General features: G+C 37.1%; 2 protein-coding genes across 5 annotated transcripts in view; one reads left to right on the top strand and one right to left on the bottom strand.

Annotated features, from left to right (window-relative positions):
• The first annotated feature begins 345 nt into the window (after positions 1 to 345).
• On the top strand, positions 346 to 7,298 carry LOC129259340 (uncharacterized). Its single transcript, XM_054897638.2, has 3 exons — positions 346 to 448; positions 2,658 to 2,942; positions 3,640 to 7,298. Exons 2-3 carry the CDS (start codon positions 2,675 to 2,677, stop codon positions 3,873 to 3,875), a joined length of 504 nt encoding a protein of 167 aa, XP_054753613.1. The 5' UTR covers positions 346 to 448; positions 2,658 to 2,674; the 3' UTR covers positions 3,876 to 7,298.
• A 4,052-nt stretch (positions 7,299 to 11,350) lies between these two features.
• The window catches only part of LOC129259321 (uncharacterized), a 29,565-nt gene continuing 18,584 nt past the window's right edge, over positions 11,351 to 22,331 (bottom strand). For 2 of the 4 annotated variants that reach the window (XM_064097970.1, XM_064097969.1), the window contains 8 exons: positions 21,272 to 21,431; positions 20,643 to 20,795; positions 18,784 to 18,887; positions 17,425 to 17,586; positions 16,630 to 16,739; positions 16,005 to 16,040; positions 14,924 to 15,023; positions 11,351 to 14,295 (listed from right to left, as the gene is read on the bottom strand). In XM_064097970.1, coding sequence (XP_063954040.1) covers positions 14,014 to 14,295; positions 14,924 to 15,023; positions 16,005 to 16,040; positions 16,630 to 16,739; positions 17,425 to 17,586; positions 18,784 to 18,887; positions 20,643 to 20,795; positions 21,272 to 21,431 — 1,107 coding nt within the window. In that variant the 3' untranslated portion in view covers positions 11,351 to 14,013. The remainder of the gene's footprint in view (positions 14,296 to 14,923; positions 15,024 to 16,004; positions 16,041 to 16,629; positions 16,740 to 17,424; positions 17,587 to 18,783; positions 18,888 to 20,642; positions 20,796 to 21,271; positions 21,432 to 22,331) is intronic. The other 2 variants (XM_054897628.2, XM_054897622.2) reach the window with 1 other exon arrangement.

The raw sequence follows: 22,331 nt of genomic DNA, 5'->3' as shown, positions 1-22,331 counted from the left end.
ATGGAGTAGCGGTTCAGTCAATGCATGTACTATTATTATGTGGATCGGCGTTCGAATCCTGTCCCACAAAATGTCCTTTGGCAGGACCACGTTTGCCACAATCCAGGAGTAAAATGGTTACCCGATATAGATGCAAAAACCGCTGTACTAACATTGATATTTTTACGCTTGAAAATATAATTGATAACCGAATACGGCGTAGGGAGATAAAAGCTGTGCACTTAATGTGTACAATACATTCATTTAACCATTTCTAGTCGTTCCTAACATTTTATTTTACCGCATTATACGTTTCACATCTTACGGTTTTGTCTTCCGTTTCTCTATTCTTCCTCTTCAGGTGCATTAAGATGTTACAAATGTGATACCGAATCTTCATGTCAATCACCTGAGCAGAAGACGTGTGACGATGACTTTGACGCATGTGTACTAAAGACAACATGGAAAGGTAAACTAGTTTGCCATATTCAAAGTACATGTGCATGATGTAGGCACTCTGGAATGAATTATATACGGTGGTAAATGGATGAGAATGATTTGGATCTTTTGCAAGAAAATAGTCAATAGCCACGTCCCTGAGTACAAAATTTGATGTACATGCATACGTATTGTTCCATAAAGATGTACAGGGAGAATTCAAGAATTTATTAAACTTCTCACTGAAAAGAATGGAAACTGAACGATTTATTGCACACTTCAGGTGGATTTTTTTAAATATTACTAAAATTATATTAATGATCTAGCAGTTTTATCTTTTCGATTTTTGAGCATTATTTTATCACCGATTCCCTAAATCACGCGGGTAGAGATTATGACCCCCCCCCCAACACACACTCCATGCACACCGACACCCTCACTCACATACCCACACAAATCCTCACGCACTTTTGGGATTGCTAATACACTCCCACCCCACGCACACACTCCACACCGACACCCTCACTCACATACCAACACAAATCCTCACGCACTTTTGGGATTGCTAATACACTCCCACCCCCACACACACACTCCACACCGACACCCTCACTCACATACCCACACAAATCCTCACGCACTTTTGGGATTGCTAATACACTCCCACCCCACGCACACACTCCACACCGACACCCTCACTCACATACCAACACAAATCCTCACGCACTTTTGGGATTGCTAATACACTCCCACCCCCACACACACACTCCACACCGACACCCTCACTCACATACCAACACAAATCCTCACGCACTTTTGGGATTGCTAATACACTCCCACCCCCACACACACACTCCACACCGACACCCTCACTCACATACCAACACAAATCCTCACGCACTTTTGGGATTGCTAATACACCCCACCCCCACACACACACACACTCCACACCGACACCCTCACTCACATACCAACACAAATCCTCACGCACTTTTGGGATTGCTAATACACTCCCACCCCCACACACACACTCCACACCAACACCCTCACTCACATACCAACACAAATCCTCACGCACTTTTGGGATTGCTAATACACTCCCACCCCCACACACACACTCCACACCGACACCCTCACTCACATACCAACACAAATCCTCACGCACTTTTGGGATTGCTAATACACTCCCACCCCCACACACACACTCCACACCGACACCCTCACTCACATACCCACACAAACCCTCACGCACTTTTGGGATTGCTAGTACACTCATCCCCACACACTCCACACTGACACCCTCACTCACATACCCACACAAATCCTCACGCTCTTTTGTGATTGCTAGTACACCCCCACCCCCATACATTCCACACTGACACCCTCACTCAGGTACCCACACAAATCCTCACGCTCTTTTGTGATTGCTAGTACTCCCCCACCCCCATGTACACTCCATACCGACACCCTCACTCACATACCCACACAGTCACGCACTTTTGGGACTGCTAGTACACTCCCACCCCTATACACTCCACAACGACACCCTCACTCACATACCCACACAAATCCTCACGCTCTTTTGTGATTGCTTGTACACTCCTACCCCAATACACTCCACACCGACACCCTTACTCACATACACACACAATCCTCACGCACTTTTGAGGAAAGGAATTATTCACATTCATATCAGTATGATCTTGAAAGTAGTGAATATTTCCCACTTTTCCCTTATTATGAGGTTATGCAAAAGTTATTTGCGCTGTCGCTCCGCTCCCTCGTTTTCATTTAACCTAGTTATTTAAATTCTTTCTGTTCCACAGATTTCTACACATGGTGTCATTCAGACATTATATCCGACTATGGGAAGTGGTCATAATCACTCATTCTCAAAACCTGCAATTGCACCTATTTAATATGGTTACTAAAACCTTTAACTTACAGTATATAATAAATCTAAACATGCCTTTCTTAAGTAACATTTAGGTTAGTGCACCAATCAGGGATGTATGGGGAGATGTATTTCCTACTGTTTTGGAGGGGGGAGTGGATGGTCTCTTTTGACTTTTTTGGAGGGTGCCCCTTCTAACGAGGCCTTCCATGTACGCCACTTTCATTAATGTTGTCACTTTTCCAATTTCCTATTGGTAATATTATCATTAAAAATGATAGGGCCTAATGGCTTCCGGAAAAAACAACATTTGAGATTCAGTGACCAATCTTCTCTGTCTCTTTAGGTGATTTATACAGAGAAATGGCGATGTATCGTTACTGCGGCTACGCTTCGGAATGCCCACGGACATCCACAGACAGGACACCTAGCTGCAACCAAACAGAGGACACACTTACCTGTACAATGTGCTGTCAAGATGCGGACTTCTGCAACAATGGTGGAGAAGGAAAGATACTTCGACCGCCACCATACCCACCCGTACCCACGCCATTGGTGAAACGATTAGCGGAAAACGTGTGCACCCCCGAGGGCGAGTCGCCCACGTGCGCGACGTCTATGTCGTGGACAGGTGGGAATTGCTCTCATTGGTATTTTCTTTTTCTTAAAGGGATAGTTGTATTCGTCATGTTTGAAGGAATTAAGTTTCACTAATTAGGACCTACCTACCGGAATGACTAAAACCTGGCGTATCCGGCAACAGCTCCCCCCCCCCCCAAATAATAATAATACTAACATTAATATACAATGATATGTTATTAAATTAAAGTAAAGAAAGATAAAGAGGATGAATTATAAAATTGAAATGAAGAAGTGATGCTTTTGGGTATCACATTGACTTGGGTATCACATTGTAGGCCCTAAAGTGTACATAGTTTTGTGTTCACAAAATCACTGGGATTTATTTTTCTGATCTCCAGGTGCACTCACAGATAGCAAGGGTGATTTTTTACTGTTTGCATTAACAATTTGAAGATAATTTATTAAGGTACTAGTTATCACAATACTGTACATCTCCTTCTGATCTCATTTATACTTTTTTTTTTATATCTTATCGTCTTTCTTTTGTTTTTCTTTCTGTTCTTTTAAATTTTCCGTCTGTCGGTAATTCTCTCTCCCCATCAATCTCTCTTTCTTTCCATCTTTCTTCCTCTTTGTCTGTTTGTCTATCTGTCATTCTTTCTCTCGTTATTTTTCTCTTTTGTGTTCTTTCCTTCTTCATTTCTTTATGTCGTTTTATTCTTTATGTCTTTTTCTCTCTTCTTCAGAAGAGAGCACGGTCGTCAATGTACTGGCCGTATGCGGAGAGCCCGCCACCAACGATGTACCATACACACTAACAAGTAGTGACAATGCTTGTACGAACAATAACGAAGATGATACTGGATTCTGCGTTACATGCTGTACTGACGGAAAATGCTCAGGCTCTACGTCAACTAGCCAATCAGCGATACCTTTACTCATTCTCGCCTGCTCATTGGTCAGATGGCTCTTTATATCATGACACCATTGTGACGTACTTGTAATATTTAATGACAAAACTCATGCGGAACCACCGATATTTTCAACGCTTTCTTATAACTGATGTTTCATATCGATATAGCAGTCTCTTTTTTATTCTTCATCAAAGGACTTGCTCCAAGCATTGTTACGCCGTTGACAAACTGAATGGAAGAGAAAAAGTTTGTCAAATACAGGTTTTGGTGATCTTTTGGAATTCGTCAAATTTAGCTTTAACTCGCATATCAAATATCATTCTTTGGAGGAGCCAGGATGCAGGCCTACTTGACAAATATTGTTTTTAAAAATGTATAAATCTATGAATATGATAGATCTTAAGGGAATATTCGTGAAATATACATTCGGAACTGTAGGTGTGCCCAGATATATATCCTTCTTGATTCTTAAGACGGAGTGCATCTGTCGCAAACGCGTGGAACTAAAGGCTCGGTCACACCGCCCGAATTTTGTTGGAGCGTTCCTTGAACGGTAGGGAGAGGGGCCGAATTTCAACAACGCTCGTCACCGCGCAGAAAATGTGGGAAAAATCGAAAACACGGGCGTTGCCTGAGCAGGTGCACCACTGAAGCGGGCAAACCATAGTTCATCACCGCAATGGATCGCTGCTTGAACGACCGACACCATTCTAGCAATCCCGTGTCCGCTCGTAAAACGCTTACAACCGCTCCACCAAAGTTTGTGCATCGTTTAATTACCGCCCGGGCAAAGCAGCGGTGGTCCAGCGTTCAAGATTTGTGCGTTGGTCTAGCGAACCCAAGCGTCCACGAACTTGCGTCTAGCGGCGCCAAACTTTGACTGGGCGTTGTTGGAGCGGTGGTGAACTTTGCCAGAGCGGAAAACTGCCCGCTCCTTACCGCTCGCAATGTTTCGTGCAGCTCAAAACTTTCGGAGCGACCCTCAGCAGTGGCGGAGCGTATACGGCGTTGCCTTAATTATTAACGCGGGCGAACTTCTGTTAAACGGTGGTAATGATTTTTTTTTCACCGCTCCAGGAACGCTCCAGCAAAGTTCTGGTGGTGTGACCAGGCCTTTTTCGTCGTTGAATGCAGCTTGACTCTTAATTTGTTAATTATTGATTTTATAGCAAGTACTGTGCAGTATAAACACTGGGTTTTTTTTCGAGTGTATTCGTGCTGATAAAAGGAGGGTAAGGTATCGACAAATATGATGATGCAGTTGACTTGATGATTATGACGGTGATGGTGGTGAAGACAATATGATGATGACGAGGATGACTATGATGATGATGATGATGATGATTTTGGCGGTTGTGGTAAAGGTGATAGTGTTGGAGGTGGTGATGTTGATGGTGGTGATGATAATTTCGCTGGTAATAGTGATGATGACGATGATGATGGTGGTGATGATGATGATGATGATGATGAAGATGATGAAGATTATGCCGATGATGACGGTGATCTTGATGATATTAATAGAGTAAGAAAGATTTTTTTTAGATGTTTGGCGATGACCGTGACATCGCAGAAGTGTATAGTAGGGAAAATATTATGCTGCCAGTCTTTACGTTGTATGGCTGAATTAGATAGAAATTTATAGTATAAATAAATATGCAAATAAGAAAGTGTTGTTTGAAGAATATGTTCGACTTCCTATGAATTAAATGCTATCCTCTGTATTAACGCAGTGATGAAAATGGTTTAATGTAAAACAATAATAATTTGTACGATGTTTAGTGTTAATTGAAACGCAGTAAAGAAAAATAACCCCATTTTAATCTGGGATGATGTATAGGTGTATGATATATTCATATATGTATATTGGTCAAAAATTGCTGTTACCTACCGATAATTAAAATCACTGTGCTATTTCTATATGCTTATAAATTTTTACGCCAACCCTATTTTCTCGTTATCGCGGCATTATGTGAAAACATTTCGCCCTAAGCAGTATCAGTTTTTATATATGAAATGACAACGGAGAACAGAGCAATAATACGTTTTGTATAAATTTCAATTATAGACAAGGGAATAAAACAGAATATAATCAAACTAGTACAATAAGATATGCCCGGGACTCTGTGGATTTGCAAATGTAAATTTATTAAGCAGTAAGTTTTTATAAACAAGTGGAATGCCTCTGGCCGTCTCACCTGCATCACGCGATTCAATATAGCAGCAGTGCTGATTTTGAAAACTACTATAACTCGCACAAGATGTTCAGTGATACTTGGTTACTCTTATTTCCACGTTTTATGAACTAGACCAATACACTTATAGAGATATGATGGCAATTCAACAAATACCCCCAACATGGCCAAAGTTCTTTGACCTTACATGACCTTTGACCTTGATCATGTGACCTGAAACTCGCACAGGATGTTCAGTGATACTTGATTACTATTATGTCCAAGTTTTATGAACTAGACCAACACACTTTCAAATTTATGGCTGTAATTCAACAAATACCCCAATTTGGCCAAAGTTCATTGACCCTAAATGACCTTTGACCTTGATCATGTGACCTGAAACTTGCACAGGATGTTCAGTAATACTTGATTACTATTATGTCCAAGTTTCATGAATCAGATCCATAAACTTTCAAAGTTATGATGGTAATTCAACAGATACCCCCAATTCGGCCAAAGTTCATTGACCCTAAATGACCTTTGACCTTGGTCATGTGACGTGAAACTCATGCAGGATGTTCAGTGATACTTGATTAACCTTATGTATAAGTTTCATGAACTAGGTCCATATATTTTCTAAGTTATGATGACATTTCAAAAACTTAACCTTAGGTTAAGATTTTGATGTTGATTCCCCCAACATGGTCTAAGTTCATTGACCCTAAATGACCTTTGACCTTGGTCATGTGACATGAAACTCAGGCAGGATGTTCAGTAATACTTGATTAACCTTATGGCCAAGTTTCATGAACTAGGTCCATATACTTTCTAAGTTATGCTGTCATTTCAAAAACTTAACCTCAGGTTAAGATTTGGTGTTGACGCCGCCGCCGCCGTCGCCGCCGCCGTCGCCGTCGCCGCCGCCGTCGCCGTCGCCGCCGCCGCCGCCGCCGCCGTCGGAAAAGCGGCGCCTATAGTCTCACTCTGCTATGCAGGTGAGACAAAAACGGCTTGTGTTTTATCATTGTATCTTTTTCAATGATTACTTCAGACAACATCTTCATCATTTGTATGGTCGATCGATTGCACAGGGAGTGTTTGTTTCACATGTTCTAGGTTAGTAATGAATTAGAGGATTAGATATCATATAACCATTGTATATAAACAGAATATTTATACCTACGACTTTGTATATAATTTTTATACTGGTGATAAAATCATGAATATTTATGGATAAACATGATATAGATCGTGATGTATTAAAAAGGCATGTATTACTTTGAAATTTTGCTACAAGAATAGAATAAATACAATAACCAAGATTGAGTTTTTGGTATGATTATTTTGCCTGTGTGTTTTGATGATAAAGGAAGTAGGGAAATTAATTCTGAGAGGACCAATGCCTTCTAGCGCACATGCGGTATAGAGTAAAACTTGACTTCTAAGTTTCACATGTTAAGAATAGTCAATTTTCCTGCGTGGTCTTCAAAACACAAACTTTATATTTCTAAATGCAGAAAATCTGAGTTTCATGCACAATTGTTTTAATTTAAAAGAAAATGGGATGGAATGGGATTTATATGGTCACTCCATTCTACACCCGTTCCCTGAATGGTTGCTTCGCTTACTTGCGTCCCCCCTCCCCTTGTTGAAAATTCCTGGCGTCATTGCAGTCATAGCCGCGTCTTAGGTCACTACTTTTACATTAATCTGTAAAAGGTCAGCCACCACACGTAAATACTTATATCACATTAAAGTGATTGTTTAACATTGGTTTGACTTAAAAAAATCTGAGCTAGAAGGTCACACTTGTCACCTGTGTCTGTGATATGTTACAAAAATGAAGCCCAGAAAAAATTGCATTCGAAAATAATTATCAAGTGCTTCAAAAATTGAAATATAAAGTGACCGGAAACACCACCTTAATTTCATCCCATACACTTATGTGTATTATTTAGGTGTCTATTAGACGCCTATTTACAAAATCGGGGTTTGCCTTGTAGTTTTATCTTTTCATTCTCAATAATGGTTGTTTTCAGGGTTTATTAGTTCTAATACATGCACTTGTACACATGTTTCATCTTGGTTTAAGAATTTTTTAAATCGGCTGCTCACAAAGTTAAACAATCCCTTTAATAGAAGCCGGTGTAAAACACACACGCACACACCCTCACCACCTGCACACACGACAATAAATACATACTGTTAACTCCCAGAAGAAGGGCTCGCAACCTCCACTAGATTATTTCAATCAACCTTTCCATCTTTTACTCATTTATTAATCACAGCTTTTACTCATCCCATCCATCAATCTAATTTCATTCATGGCGCGCACTGCTTCATCCAAAGATAGAATTAAATGCAAAATTGTACAACTCAATCAAATGGCGACATCGCTTGCATGTGTAATCCGACAAGTCATTATTTTTGTATTTCATTCTCTCATTCATTAGTAATCGGGTGTGAATCTATTACATTGATTCGACTACTTCCCCGATGATTATTATCTGATACAATTCTTAAAATATTCGGTGTAATAAATCTAACCAATTTCAACTCTCATATTTCCCTACAATATACATATCTCAATCTGTTGATATATTGGGGACAATTATGACCACCTAACTGTTACCAAAGCAACTTAAACCAGAGACAAAACAGATACTTCAATAAATTAAAACAGAATGCGGTTTTCTCACTTCACTTAAGTGATAAAAGTTAACCCCCACCACACATTGTGTGGAGAATTCCTTTTCCCCCCAGAGTATACTCTTCTTAAAATACTTTTACAATGAATAATTTATAACACTCAGAAAACAGCACCACGTTCCAATGCATACGACATAAAACGATCACAAATCATTATAATAAGAATTCATGGTAGACATTATACCAATATACGTCTTTATTATCTGCCAATGTACAGTTCAAAATTCAAGGTAGCATTTACAAGGTGATATGAATTTTAAATTAAAGAAGATTTGAACTCAACTGTCGCGGTAAACACTCTGAGAAATAAATCTTCAACTTCACTCCTTTACAGATGAAATGTCACACTATAGGAGCACTTTGAAATTTGTGACTTCATATCTGGTGCAAGGTTGCACACAGATGTAAATGTACAAAGTTACACTTCTGTACTTTTGCACCTGTAGGCCCCTATTGGTGCTCCTTGAGTGACATTGGTCAGCATCTTTAAAGGTGGTATGGTTGATTCTTGTTTTTCAGAGCATCGGATTACTTATATTCATATCGACTGATTTGGTTTCTGCCTCAAATGTAATGAAGTTCAGAAACTTTCCCCATGACCATCCCCCCGGCGAGATGATCAAACCTGTGTGAGAAATCAATTTCACAAATACTACAACTTAAATCAGATCTGAATAAGTATAATGATTCTTATCATCATTATTTGTGAGTTCTCTCCAGCCCTACAGATGTCTATACATTCTTGAAACCTTTTATGACTTTTGTAAGTCATATATTTGAGCAACAATTTGTATACACAAATGAAGAATTACTGGGAGAACACATTGTGCATTCATCATTATCTGTAATAAATAATACAGAAAAAAGGTTCATTGGAATAAAATATTGTCCATATATAATTTTTGTGACACAGAGAGGAAAGTGTTGACAGCTAAATTTACTGGTAACAGAATTGCCAAAAAATAAAAATATATAAATAAAATATACAATCGCCCTGCAGCACATCCAAGATACTTTTATCAAAATGCGTTCCAGCTGCACATTCATAGAATATGAATTTTATTTGATAGAAATTTAAAAAGGTAGTTTTGTATGCAAATTGGGGTATATCTGATTATGTGCTAGTTGATGTCACAGTCACAAACCTGGGTATCTTGATGAGATAATACACCAGACGGTGGTCTGTAAAAATAACCCCAGAATTTTGGGCGGGATTTGCTTGCTCATTGCTATCCGAGAGCCTAAAGTTGAAGCGTAATTTTGTACCACATTACCATTATCAGCACATGCAATTCTTATACATACATATCCAATTGGGATATCACGTATCTGAGATACAGCCATATGAATTACACAGAAGCTAAATCCCTGGGTATAACATAATGGTTGTGGGAAGTTGGTATATCATTACTAACTTTGCAATAGTGCGAGTAATCTTTGACATGCACTACAAAACGACTTTAGTCACATCAACAAGATACTTACATCATGTGGATATCCAACATACCCATGAGACATAGAGCAAAGATCAGAATAAGAATGAAAACCTCAAAAAGGAAAGGAGATAAAAAAAAAGTCCACAATATGGTCCTTCCTTTTTGTGAACCGTATATCACAATATTCAAAACTCAAGTGAGCATTCCAAGAGGATACCAGCATTGCTTTCAGGAATCCTAACACACTAAAGTTGTAGGCAAGTCCATCCAATTGATGGACTTTTATGTAGGAAAAAGGTTCAGAGATGCAAGCTAGAAAACTCACTGAAACTAAAAAAAAAAAAGCTAGAACATGTTAAAGCCCGTATGCGCTGAACAATGTAAATCCTAATAGCCTGAAAATTTGAGGTTTTTGGGGAATAAATCCAGACAAGCTCCTGAAGGTTGGGTATTGTATTTACTACTTTCACAGATTGGAACAATGATATTGGGAAAAGCGGGTAGAGCTCTCAATGAGCATTAGATAAAAGAACAGCAGATCCCATTCTGTTCTAAGTGAACACACCCTCAACAACAAGACAAAATATTGTATGGGATGATGCTCTCATAATTGACTTTGAAAGCAAACTCTGACAAAGAAAGTTGAAGAGCCTATTTTGATGTATGGGATTAACCAGTACTGACTAGAGACTGTGGGTGTTCTTTTGTCATCAATCTTTGCTCCAGTGATCGATCACAAGAGGGCAGCATCACAGGGGAATCTGATTGATCAATTGGTATAAGAAAGTCAACAGGAGTAGACATAGGCTTGCCCACCCAATGCTAGGTACAAATACCATATCAGGGCCCCATTGCATAAGTTACCATTATGGTATCTTTGCCATCCAATGGTATCTTGCATGGAATCCTTGATTCTGATTGGCTGATGATCGTTAACATGGCAGTTACTATTGGATGGCAAAGTTACCATAATAGTAACTTTTATACAACGGGGCCCAGATGACCATCCCCTACCCATGGGAATATTCTGCAGAAAACTTAAAACATTACGCTGAATGTGTAATAATATAACTTGCTAAATACTTCCATATAATGTATGTGTACATTGAATTTATCAAGGTTAATGTGTATGGAAATATGTTTAACAGTGAACAACCAACATTTTATACACACTACAATAAAATAAACAGCAAAACAGTACAAATAATTACCATGAGATAACATATGTATATTTTGAAAGACATGGGTGTATTAATTGCATATTTTGCATACCAGTAATTTCAAGATTTCTTTTCATTGTATGGAATAACAAAAAACAACTTTACAGCGTTTCAAATTTGTTACTTCATACTGGCAGTATAATCATGAAATACACCATTCGGCATGAAAATACAAAAATAATCATATAATAGTAATAATAATAATAGCAATAAAACATATGATAAAAGTAATATTAACAATAATTATAATAGACACATTTATTTTGAATAATCTATTAGGGAAGATGCTCATTGCACCAACAGAAAAAAAAATTGATACTGGATTTAGCATAGATGCCATTCAGGGGCAATACCTCACCAAACTATACGGTAGTTTGGCTCAAAGTAAGAACCTACCTACTCATTGATCAATCATCAAACATTAAATGCTTCATTTCCAATGGCAGTTTAACAGTTTGAAATAGACAATATCCAGACAAAAGTACAGCTAGGTTAGTGGGCAAGCTCCTCATTTGCACTGCATGATCCGTACTAATGACAACGGAGTAAGCCGTCGCAGACTTGACAGCAAATCGCGTTCCTGTACCACCATAACCAATCCGATAGTCAGATTCTATTTCTCCATATAAACAAGGTAGCTACACTGTGGCACTGTGATTTATGTGGAGTTTAGGTCAGGAGAGGGTTGCCTCAGACCTCTGGGGCTGGTATGCTGCCTTGCGTGAAGATCTCTGTAACTACCATAAAAATCTGGAGTGGTAATACATGGTCCACTGCAGTTTAACGACCGCCATGAAAAGCATTTTAATTTGGCAATGTGTGACTGCTCCTTGAAAAGCATCAACAATGATGCTTTTAGGGATTAAAAATGGATTGGAATAATTGGTAGCTAGGCACTCCTTGCCTTTCACAGATATTTATTTGTGAACTTGAGAATACGGGAGAGGAAGTAAAACCTATTGTTTCTCAACATTCATATAAAACTAAACTTAATACTGACACTGTTCAATATCAGTGATACATGTATGTACATATGATATACTTCAATATAGTGCTATACAACAATAAAACTTCAAACATTGCACTGACAAAACAAAAAACAAACAGCAAGAAACCAACAATAAGGATATGAAGGAATACTTCATATCAATTGGTGCTTTTGAATAAGGAAAGCACACCAACTGGTAACAATTGATTTAAACAAGAATTTAAAAAAAAAATCAAGATCAATATTTCAAGGTATTTTTTTAGTGACTAATCCACTTTGGACGGATAATAACAAATATTACAAAGTTTAACAAAAACATCAATACTACATTTTGTTACCCCTTTGAACCTGGCTTCAAGTCATGTGATTCAAAAAGCAAGGGTTTAAGATATCAGGTGATCTTTAAGAATTATGTCGTTTTAGAGATATTCAGTCGATAACTTCAGTTTATAATTTCGTTGACGATGGGCTTTCATTTATAAGGTTTTAGCATAAAAAAATGACCAAAATATACTATCCTACCAAGGAGGCCCGTGCGATAATACAGGACAAGGACCATGCGTAAGCTATTGTTGGATTTTACTTCCATCAAAGCAATGATTTTGAGACAAAATGTGAGATTATCGTTAGTACAGGAAGCTAAATAACATCAGCTTGGCCAGTCCTGGTACCAGCAGAGTGAGGTGCCGCTGACATGGCTGGGATCGAATCATGAGAATAGGAGATCGTTCATTTCAAATGTCATATGTTCTTTCATTTGCCAATAATGTCCAAATAATTCAGGTTGGGGGTCATGACCGTCCCAATTAATTCAGGGTTCAAAGGGTTAATGCTTGTAGTTAATTTTTTGAGAAATTACTCCTCTTAATTTCCATTCCTTCACATAATATTCATCTACCACAAAGACATAAAACCCTAAAATTAATCACCTTGGATACGATCATGCTGCTCCTGCTAAAATAAGATGAGTATTATGGCATCAATCGTAATATAAATCTAATATTCACTTTCTTGAAAAATATCATATAAAATAAAATTTGAATGGAATGGGGAAGATTTAGAACCAGGAGTAGAATAATCAGTGAAGCACATGGCAAAAGGCACTGTAATATATGTGACTTTGGTACTTTCTTTAACACAAATAAGACCAATAAGAACATTTTGAAGTTTGGCTCAAAAAGTTTTAGTAAAGATCCCTTGATATCATGCAAAATTGCATCAGAAAAACAAAGAAAGAAATTTGACACATATTGAGTACGTTTTTTTCATGCATCAGTATCTTTATTCAAAGATAAAGAACCGTTTAATTCCTATTTTCACATGCAAATCTACAAATTATGAGCCTTTAAAAGGAATTTTATAATTTTCTACTTTTCTTTTAATACGCGAATTTGATTAGATTAGATCTATGCAGGTAAAACAAGAATCAACTGCTTACAAGTTATTGACTAAAACGTATTGTGTAAAGGGTCTACTTAACACTGTGCCAATAATATTAGTACATGATGTTGAGGTAGCATTATTGACCAGTGAGAGGGGAGGAGGAATAATTTAATCTGTTAGAGAACATCATTTTCATTTCATTTAGAATGAATTTTAGATAATTCTGTAGTCGGCAAATGCAGCGGTGGAGTACAGTCAAGTAAACGTAGAATTCACGGATTGTAATATAATAAACAACCTCATAAAGATTGCAACGAGTGCGCACTTCCAAATGCATTAATTAGTCCAAGGTTTTCTCTAGGCGGTGCAGGCCTTGTCGCTAACATTGTGGTATGAGGTCTTTGAGGAGTAGGGCTGGAGAGATGATCCGTTTCTCCAGCCATACGGTGGGCCTTGTGGGCCTCTTTGCGTGTGCTGGGTGCACTCACGGGGCGGGTCACCAGAAGACGAGGTTTGGCATCTGCTGCGGGGTCGGAGCAAGCCAGACTCACATTGGAGCGATTTCGGACATGTACTAACATCTGAGGGGAAAGAAAAAAGAGAGAATATATTTCAATATATTTGTGGATAGAACTCTATCTCTAGAGACCATATACATGTACTGGTCATTGTGTAAAAAAAAAAAAAATTTGATATATGTTTTCATCAAAAACTACTACCAGAGATGCCAACTTTCGTATTCTTTTATTTAAAGGAGATCCTTCCCAATATCAGTGAAGGAGAAGTTCTGAGAGAAATTGCATGACATTTTAATATCCAAAAAGTCACTATTAAAATGGAGATACTTAGCAATTCAGGGGCATGTTGCATAAATCTTATATTTCAAATAAAATGCAATTTATTCACAGTGAATCAACAGCATATGAAGACTTGTTAATGATCAAGAAGTCTTGTTAAGACATAAGTATTATCTAACTGGCTGATATCCTACATGTATATGTCTGACCAGTAACGACATATCACATTTTGTATATATTTCAAAGAAGTTCTACATGTTTCCAGGGCCCAATAACATAAAGCATGTAGCCATTGATCATGTTGCTGATTTGGACCATTGATCATACACACAATCAATCTTAGAAATCGGACCCGAATCAATCGCCAAGATTTATGTTAAAGGGCTCACATTAGAGAAAATTTACAACATACCTTCATCATTTCTTTTGTATTCATGACCTTTTCTACTCTGTTGTACTCTGTCTTAGATTTCTCATTGAAGAGTTCATTGCATTTCTGCATGTAACGTTTCCTGCAGGTAAAAAAAAAGACAATAAAAAAGGACTTGACCATTAAGTATCAAAGGGTAAACTGATGAATAATTTACTAGAAAGTTGTCGCTTGGGTGACAAGTCGTGATCTCTAATTTTCAGGCAATCACTTTTTTTTTCAAATGACAAGGTAATGTAATCTAGCTAATGATGTCCTCTTCAAATCCAGTCTTATCTATAAAAAAAAAAACATAGTAACTATACTAAATCATAGGGGAATATCCCATTAGACTCAGCATTAGGCAACTGTATATTTTTTTTCATTTTTCTGAATAATTTCTGAACTACAAGCTTTGACGTCGGCCCAAAGATGTGCTCCTAGGTTCCAGTTTCATGGTTCCTATCAATGGCATAATAGGGTTGCTCATCCAGGCCCAATCATAAATTAAAGTCAAGTTGCATCATGAAAGAAATGATAATTTTCAGTAAAAGAACATAATTATGGTATAACAATCATTTCCAAAGTACATGAATCTCAGTTAAATCTGGATACTGAAAGATGATAGGATGTAGTTATTAAAAGATGGAAGGTATTTAAAGCAGTTCTCATATTCCCAAAGTAATATGTGAAATTCAACCTGAAGTAAAGGGTGTTTTTGAGAAATCACATCACCAGAAAACCTCAGTGTAATGCACCAGAACTCAAGGGAAACTAAACTAGTGTCTTTAGAGAGAGAGTTATCTTTCTATAGTAAAAGAAGGTTTGAACATGTATCACAATGGACGAGTGTTCTAATTTCCCATCACCTAATCACGCACTCACACACACCCACACCCACTACCACATATACAGTATGATTATTAACAGTGTGTATCAAGATGTCTTTCCAAAATGTCTTTTTTCTCACATGCACATGCACACACCCACACCCAATATTATTGTCACATACCAGTGCATACAAAAGCCTTTTCCCAATTACTCATTTGCCAATAGGCCTTTTTAAGATCATACCATCTCTTACCTTGGGAATCTTGGCTCATCCAAACTTTGCTTATATCTTTGTGATGAAAATATTGTCGCAACATTATACTTGGTGAGGTAATTTGGTTTTGTAGAAAAACAGCTTATACAGCTCAAGAATACTACATCATCACACCAGTCTAATAAATTTTTTGTTTAATGTCTGATATTTTCTTGCCTGACATACATGTAACACATAGACAAAATTAAATTCTTTTTAATATCGGAAGCAGCAATTTTACAAGATGACAGTTTAACAAACCAGTGCCATCAAAGCAGGGTGTACATTAATCAATTTAACATGATGTACCAGCTGAATTAGCGATACAGCTTGCGTAAGACAGCAACACATTGCTATAATCTATCATGAGCCTTCCTTATCAAAGTTCTCTCTCTTTGAGGCTAGTGTAGTAACAATAATATTCTGCTTGCATATAGGGCTTGACACATGGGATCTACGGGTATATTATTACCCGAATTTTTTAATTCTGGCTTGCCCGCACACAATGTATGCTCTCTCTCGGCTCCCTAGAGAGCAATCCAGCAAAATTTTACTACATATTCCTAGACAGACCAAAAGTGCCCATTTAGGCAGGTTGGTGGTCACTATGGTTAGATTGACATACCTAAGTTCTGCATTCTCAGTCATAAGGAGGTGAATCTTCTCTTTGTATTTCCCGTCTACTTCATCCACTTTCCCGCTGAAATTCTCCTGGTAATCAATCAGCATCATTTTCTGCAAAGGCACCAAGCAAAGAAATCCAAAGAACAAACAGGTAAAAACAGAAATCACCAAGAAATAATAAGGGCAGACACTTCTAGGGAGTATTTCATCAATATTTTTGTACAACAAAATGTCAGATCTGACAACTTTCCTTGATTTTGATTGGCTGAGAAGCACTTTTACTATGATAACTGTCGGATAAACTGGGACTTATGGGATAAAACATCCAACAAGTTCTTTCATGAAACGCTCCCCAGAAGTCTTGAAACATTAGTCGCTTAAGTTCATGGTATGTTACTTGGTAAAAAGCTGGAATTTTACAGTCAACTCCCCCCTCCCCACTGGATGATCATTATGCTATCATATTAACAATAACACTGAAATACTTCTAAAGAGAAGTATTAGCTTTGTACTTTGGAACAAGTGGTATCAATTGGAATCAACTTGAGTCGCAAGGAGACTCAACAAAGTTGAATATGAGCCTTTGCATGGCAAAATCTAAGAGGCATATATGTAAAATTGTCATTTCTTTACATATTAATGGCACCTGTAAGGAAGATTCCACAGAAGTATTCTGACCAATGCAATCAACAGTCAATTAGAGCTTTCACTGGAGGTTATCTAAGGAAATTAATTCAAGCCCTGAAAAAGTATAATTTGCAAGAATACCCCAAAATATAGCATCAAAGAAACTTACAGCTTCCGTTAATCGACCTTTGAAGGATGCAGCTTCTTCTTTGCTGATCTCTAAAGCTTCAAGGGCATTGTTCAGTTCTGCCCGTAGACTCTTGATCTGTTCAAGTGCTTTCCTAAGGTTTTCAACATCCATTGCAGCACCAGCAAATCGCTTCATCAGTTTCTGCAAAACACAATTGATATATTTCATTATCTTTAACAACTAACACAGGAATATTGATTTAATACACACTATTAACATGTTTGGGCCATGAATGACATGATAACACTAAAAAGCTTTTGAAAGTTTTTTTAATCTAACATTAAAATATAGATAGTCAATAAAGAACCACCTTTCCATGTTTGGGCAATCCATCTACTACATGTATATAGTTGAAGCTGGCTTTTGCTATTACAAGAATCATTATCACTTATTCTCTTCATTGTCTGTTTGTCATCTTCATATCTATCACTTCTCTTCTTACTACCACTTCTTACTAAAGACAAAGTAACTTTACTTTATGTTATCTCAGTTTGTATTGTAACAATCTATTAGGTTTTTTTTGTCTATCCATATGAAATCAACAAAATGACAACAAAACATAGCTTAATCTGAACCCCTTATGCTTCGAAAGCTCAAAGGTCAAGTCCAACCCAGAAAAATGTTGATTTGAATCATTATAGAAAAAAATCAAACAAGCATTACGCTGAAAATTTCATCAAAATTGGATTTAAAATTAGAAAGCTATGACATTTTCAAAATTTCGCTTATTTATCGCAAAACAATTACATGTTTACTATAAAACAATACAATTGGTAATTCCACATGTTCAAGGAAGAATAAACTACATTTACAGGAAAATGAGGAGAAAATTAAAATATTTCATATTTCATATAATAAAATACAAAAGAAATAGTGCGTTGGTGATGTCATCAGTCCCCTCGTTTGCATCCTGACCAGAATGTACATATAGCTGTTTTGTGAAATTAAGCTAAATTTTAAACTGTCATAACTTTTTCATTTTACATCCGATTTTGATGAAAACTTTAGTGTTATGCTCGTTTGATTTTTCTCTTTTGATTAAAACCAACTTCTTGTTGGGGTGGACTTGTCCTTTAATCGCATAATCTCTAACAATTTTCTTTCTTGTTTGAAATTCTGTTCTTCCTAAATCTTAAATTGCATACCCAAGTAACAATGCCCTTTGCCATGTATGCATTTGGCTCCCAGTAAGATTAAGATTTCATTACCTCTATCAAAAAAATACAGGGCATCTTGTACAATGCCAAAACTTTTTTTTTTTTACAGGGGGGGCAAATTTTCCTTTGTTTAAATTATATTTGTTGCTGCTATCAGGTCACTGTTCTTTAATTTCATTACCTCTATCTCTCCCTTATGTTCTTGTGAAAGGATGTGCATCTGTTTCTGGAACTCCCGGTTCAGTGCATTCCGTTCTATGTTCTTCTCCTCCAGCAGCTCTGCCCCTACAAACAAGAAGAGATGACCCAGGTTTCAATGCAACCGCGTAGCCAGGATTTCATTTTGGAGGGGGCGGTAATCGCACGCAAAGCGTGCCAACACTTACAGAGCGCGCAAAGCGCGCTCCCTAGGGGGTGGGTGCAGGGAGGGGGAGTTTCCCCCTCCCTCGCGAAGCTTTTGGTGTTTCATAAATTAAAATGAAAAGGAGCCGTCTCTCTTGTCTCTAGTATCTATATCAGCTCCAATTCAGTTGACAATATTGTGATTTTGAACCTTTTTTTCACGAACCTTGTTTTCAAAAGTGATTGTGAGCGAACGCATAAAAAAGGAATACAATGGAGGAAATTAAAATAATAACCACGCGCGAAGCGCGGAGGCTAAAGCGTTTTTTCAATTTTTTCTGCCATGAAAAGGGTCCCGATAAAAGGGTATTCTCAAAGATATATTGAATACTTCCCTTGGAAAGATCAGATTTGATTACAAACAATTTAGCGACAGTGCATAACTCGCAAAACAGAGGAGAAGAAGTGTATATGCCGGGAGGAAGATATTCCTCCCCGCACAGAGCAATGAAACTCTGAAGTTTCAAAGGGCGGACGTTTCATCAAATGCAGATATCTCTAATACCCCATCGGGTCTAATTCAATTGATTTTCTAAGATTATTGAACTTCATTACAAGGGAAATAGTGCGCAAAAAGTTGAAACTTCTGTGATTCATTGAAATTATATAAAAAAGGATGCCTAATTTCTTTGACTTATCCTGAAGCGCTTCATTTTGAATTATAAAGAACCCTAAGTGTCATTCAAAATTTCAAACTGAGTGCGCAAAACAGGACAGGTGATGAATGTGCAGGGAAATGACATGAAGTTTAATAGAATTTGATAATAAGTATTGTTCTTTTCTATCTAATACGACACGAATTTTATACCTTCCTCTTTTTAAATTAGGAACCTGTTTGCCCCAAAATTATGGTTGTTTAGTGATGAGCTGAAAAGCAGGAGAAGTTGACTTTATGGAGGTGACGGCAGAAATTGATATAATGATTTTACCCGCCCAGGGCCGACCCGTCCAGAAGTTGCGCAATCAATTAAAAAAAAAAGATAACTTCATATACTTCGGCCTAACCTTACTCTAATTCTATGCCCTAATGTATACATTTGAACTTTAAGTAACTGGCAAGAAACACATATCGCTGAGGTGGAATAGAAAGAAAAAAAAAAACCACAAAGCTACCTTTCTTCCCTTTCCTCCCTTCCCTATTCCTTTTCTCCTCTCTTTTTTCCCTTCTTTTTTTTTTCTTTTTGGGGACGTTTTTGGGGGGGGCGACCGCCCCCACCGCCCCCCCTGGCTACGCGCCTGTTTCAATGATTTGAATAAATCTATTACCACAAACAAATATGTAGATAATCATAGATCATTATTGAATAAACACAATTGGGGAAATAAAGGGATCTACATGTATAATATTCATTGTAGTAACAGAAAGTACTCCAGTGATAAAATAAAAAGAGGGTCACTATTAAAAAATAATGAGAACCATTACTAAAAATCCATAACGTAATATTGAAGTCCCTATTCATAATTTAAAATTGGGAAGGGATGGAGGGGGGTCATTAATCAAGAGGGCCACAATTTATTATCTGAAATCAGAGCTGTTTTTCAAAAAAACATCTGAAGAAGAACCACTACCATATAATGGTGTGAGGCCGGCTAGTCCCAATGGGTGTAGGGGCGAGGAAGGCTTTTAATACATCTTACTTTGTTCTGAGAGTTCTTTCTCCATATCTTCATGGAATTTCATCTTCATATCACTCTCTTTCTTGGTCCATTTCTCCACCATGTCTTGTGTCAAGGTTCTCTTGTAGGCCTCGAATGCTCCCTGAAGGAATTCCAACTCTCCTTTCATCCTTGCTATTTTTACAGAGAAACAAAAAAAAATCAATAAAGAAACAAGTGAAGTGCTAAAGGTAAAGATTTGTGCATGTTACAGTAATGCAGTGTGCATTTGAATGACAGATATTATAATCTCATTCATTCTTTTCCCATTTCTTCTTTCAAAAATTGCCCTCAGCATTTAGTCTTCTCTAAATGGTGGTACAAAAGTTTCAAACATTATCATTTTTATTATTATTATCATTGTTATCATAACAATTGTCATCATTACAATCGTCATCATCATCATCATCACCATCAACATCAGCATTACTATTACTATTATTATTGTCATAATGATTATCAGTATCTTAATCACATTGTGTGTTCATCTTAAAAAATCATATAATTGAATATAACAACTCGATCCAGTCCTCAAAATAATATGTTGCAGATTAAACTCTGAATATTAATGGTACAATAACTAAACTTTCTTGATTCAAATTAACACTCACCCAAAGCTTTCTCACTGCCAGACTTGATGTGATTAATCTCCTTAGTTTGGACCTCTTTTAACATAGCAACCTGTTCTTCTTGATCCTGTTTATATTTCTGGAACTTCTCCGTGTGTTTTCTATCAAGCTCCTTTAGCTTCTCCCTCAGTAGGTTTCCAGCCTGGAAAAACAACAACAGGAATTTGTATCTAAAATTGTCACTGAAATGACATTTCAACATTTAAATCTAATGAATTTTTGACTGTCAAATTATAAGTCAACGTAATTGCCTGCTTTGATACATAACATACTTTTAACTTCATAATTTTTGAGTTAATTTCATATTTCAATCAGCACAGCAAAACCCTAATATGCATACTTGGCCAGTTTTGGATTTGCCTATTAGTTAATGTGAGAATGTGCAATTTTTATGTAGAGATATCACCAAAAAAAAGACAGATTTTGACGTTTACGTTTTTACTTCATCAGTTTTAAGAACTGTCAGTTGAGTGACTGGGGTCATTGGCTTATTGTAAATTACATTCCTCCTTGTTTACTGCTTCCAGATTAAAATCAACATCTTAGTTATTTCTAGTAGATTTCCCACCTCCTGTAATCTACAAGGTATCCATTACCTGTCAGAGTACATTACACAGGTGCCTGTGTATATTACATACAAGCATTTCCTGTGTAATATACAACCTATCTCTATCAGGATACCTTGAAGTTTGCAGATGACCTACTTCTTTAATTAGTTAAAACTAATTTGAATAGTAGAAGTATTAAAAGTAAAAACTAATAGCTGAGCCATCTTCCTTTTGGCCTAACAAAAACATGATTATGCCAAGAACAATAAAGCATCTCATATAATATTATTCATAATAGATACAAACGGGAATTAATATTGTTATAATTAAAAAACAGTAGACCAATATAATTTTTATTTATTTTATTTTACTTCTCTGTTCAAGCAGTGAGTTTCTGAGTTTAACATCCTAAGAGTTATACTTTTTTAGATGGGAATTAATTAATACCGTTACAGTTCTAATACAGCAGAATATAATTATTTTTATTAATATAA

Source organism: Lytechinus pictus, chromosome 1 (genome assembly GCF_037042905.1).
Source record: "Lytechinus pictus isolate F3 Inbred chromosome 1, Lp3.0, whole genome shotgun sequence".
Lineage (NCBI taxonomy): Eukaryota > Metazoa > Echinodermata > Echinoidea > Temnopleuroida > Toxopneustidae > Lytechinus > Lytechinus pictus.
Note: the sequence above shows the minus strand (reverse complement) of the source record. Positions and strands in the feature narration are given on the sequence as shown.

Excerpts from the sequence above, each read along its gene's own strand:
- LOC129259340 (XM_054897638.2), top strand. The coding sequence starts at position 2,675 with ATGGCGATGTATCGTTACTGCGGCTACGCTTCGGAATGCCCACGGACA. Across the intron at positions 2,943-3,639 it reads GACGTCTATGTCGTGGACAG|AAGAGAGCACGGTCGTCAAT; the intron begins GTGGGAATTGCT and ends TCTCTTCTTCAG.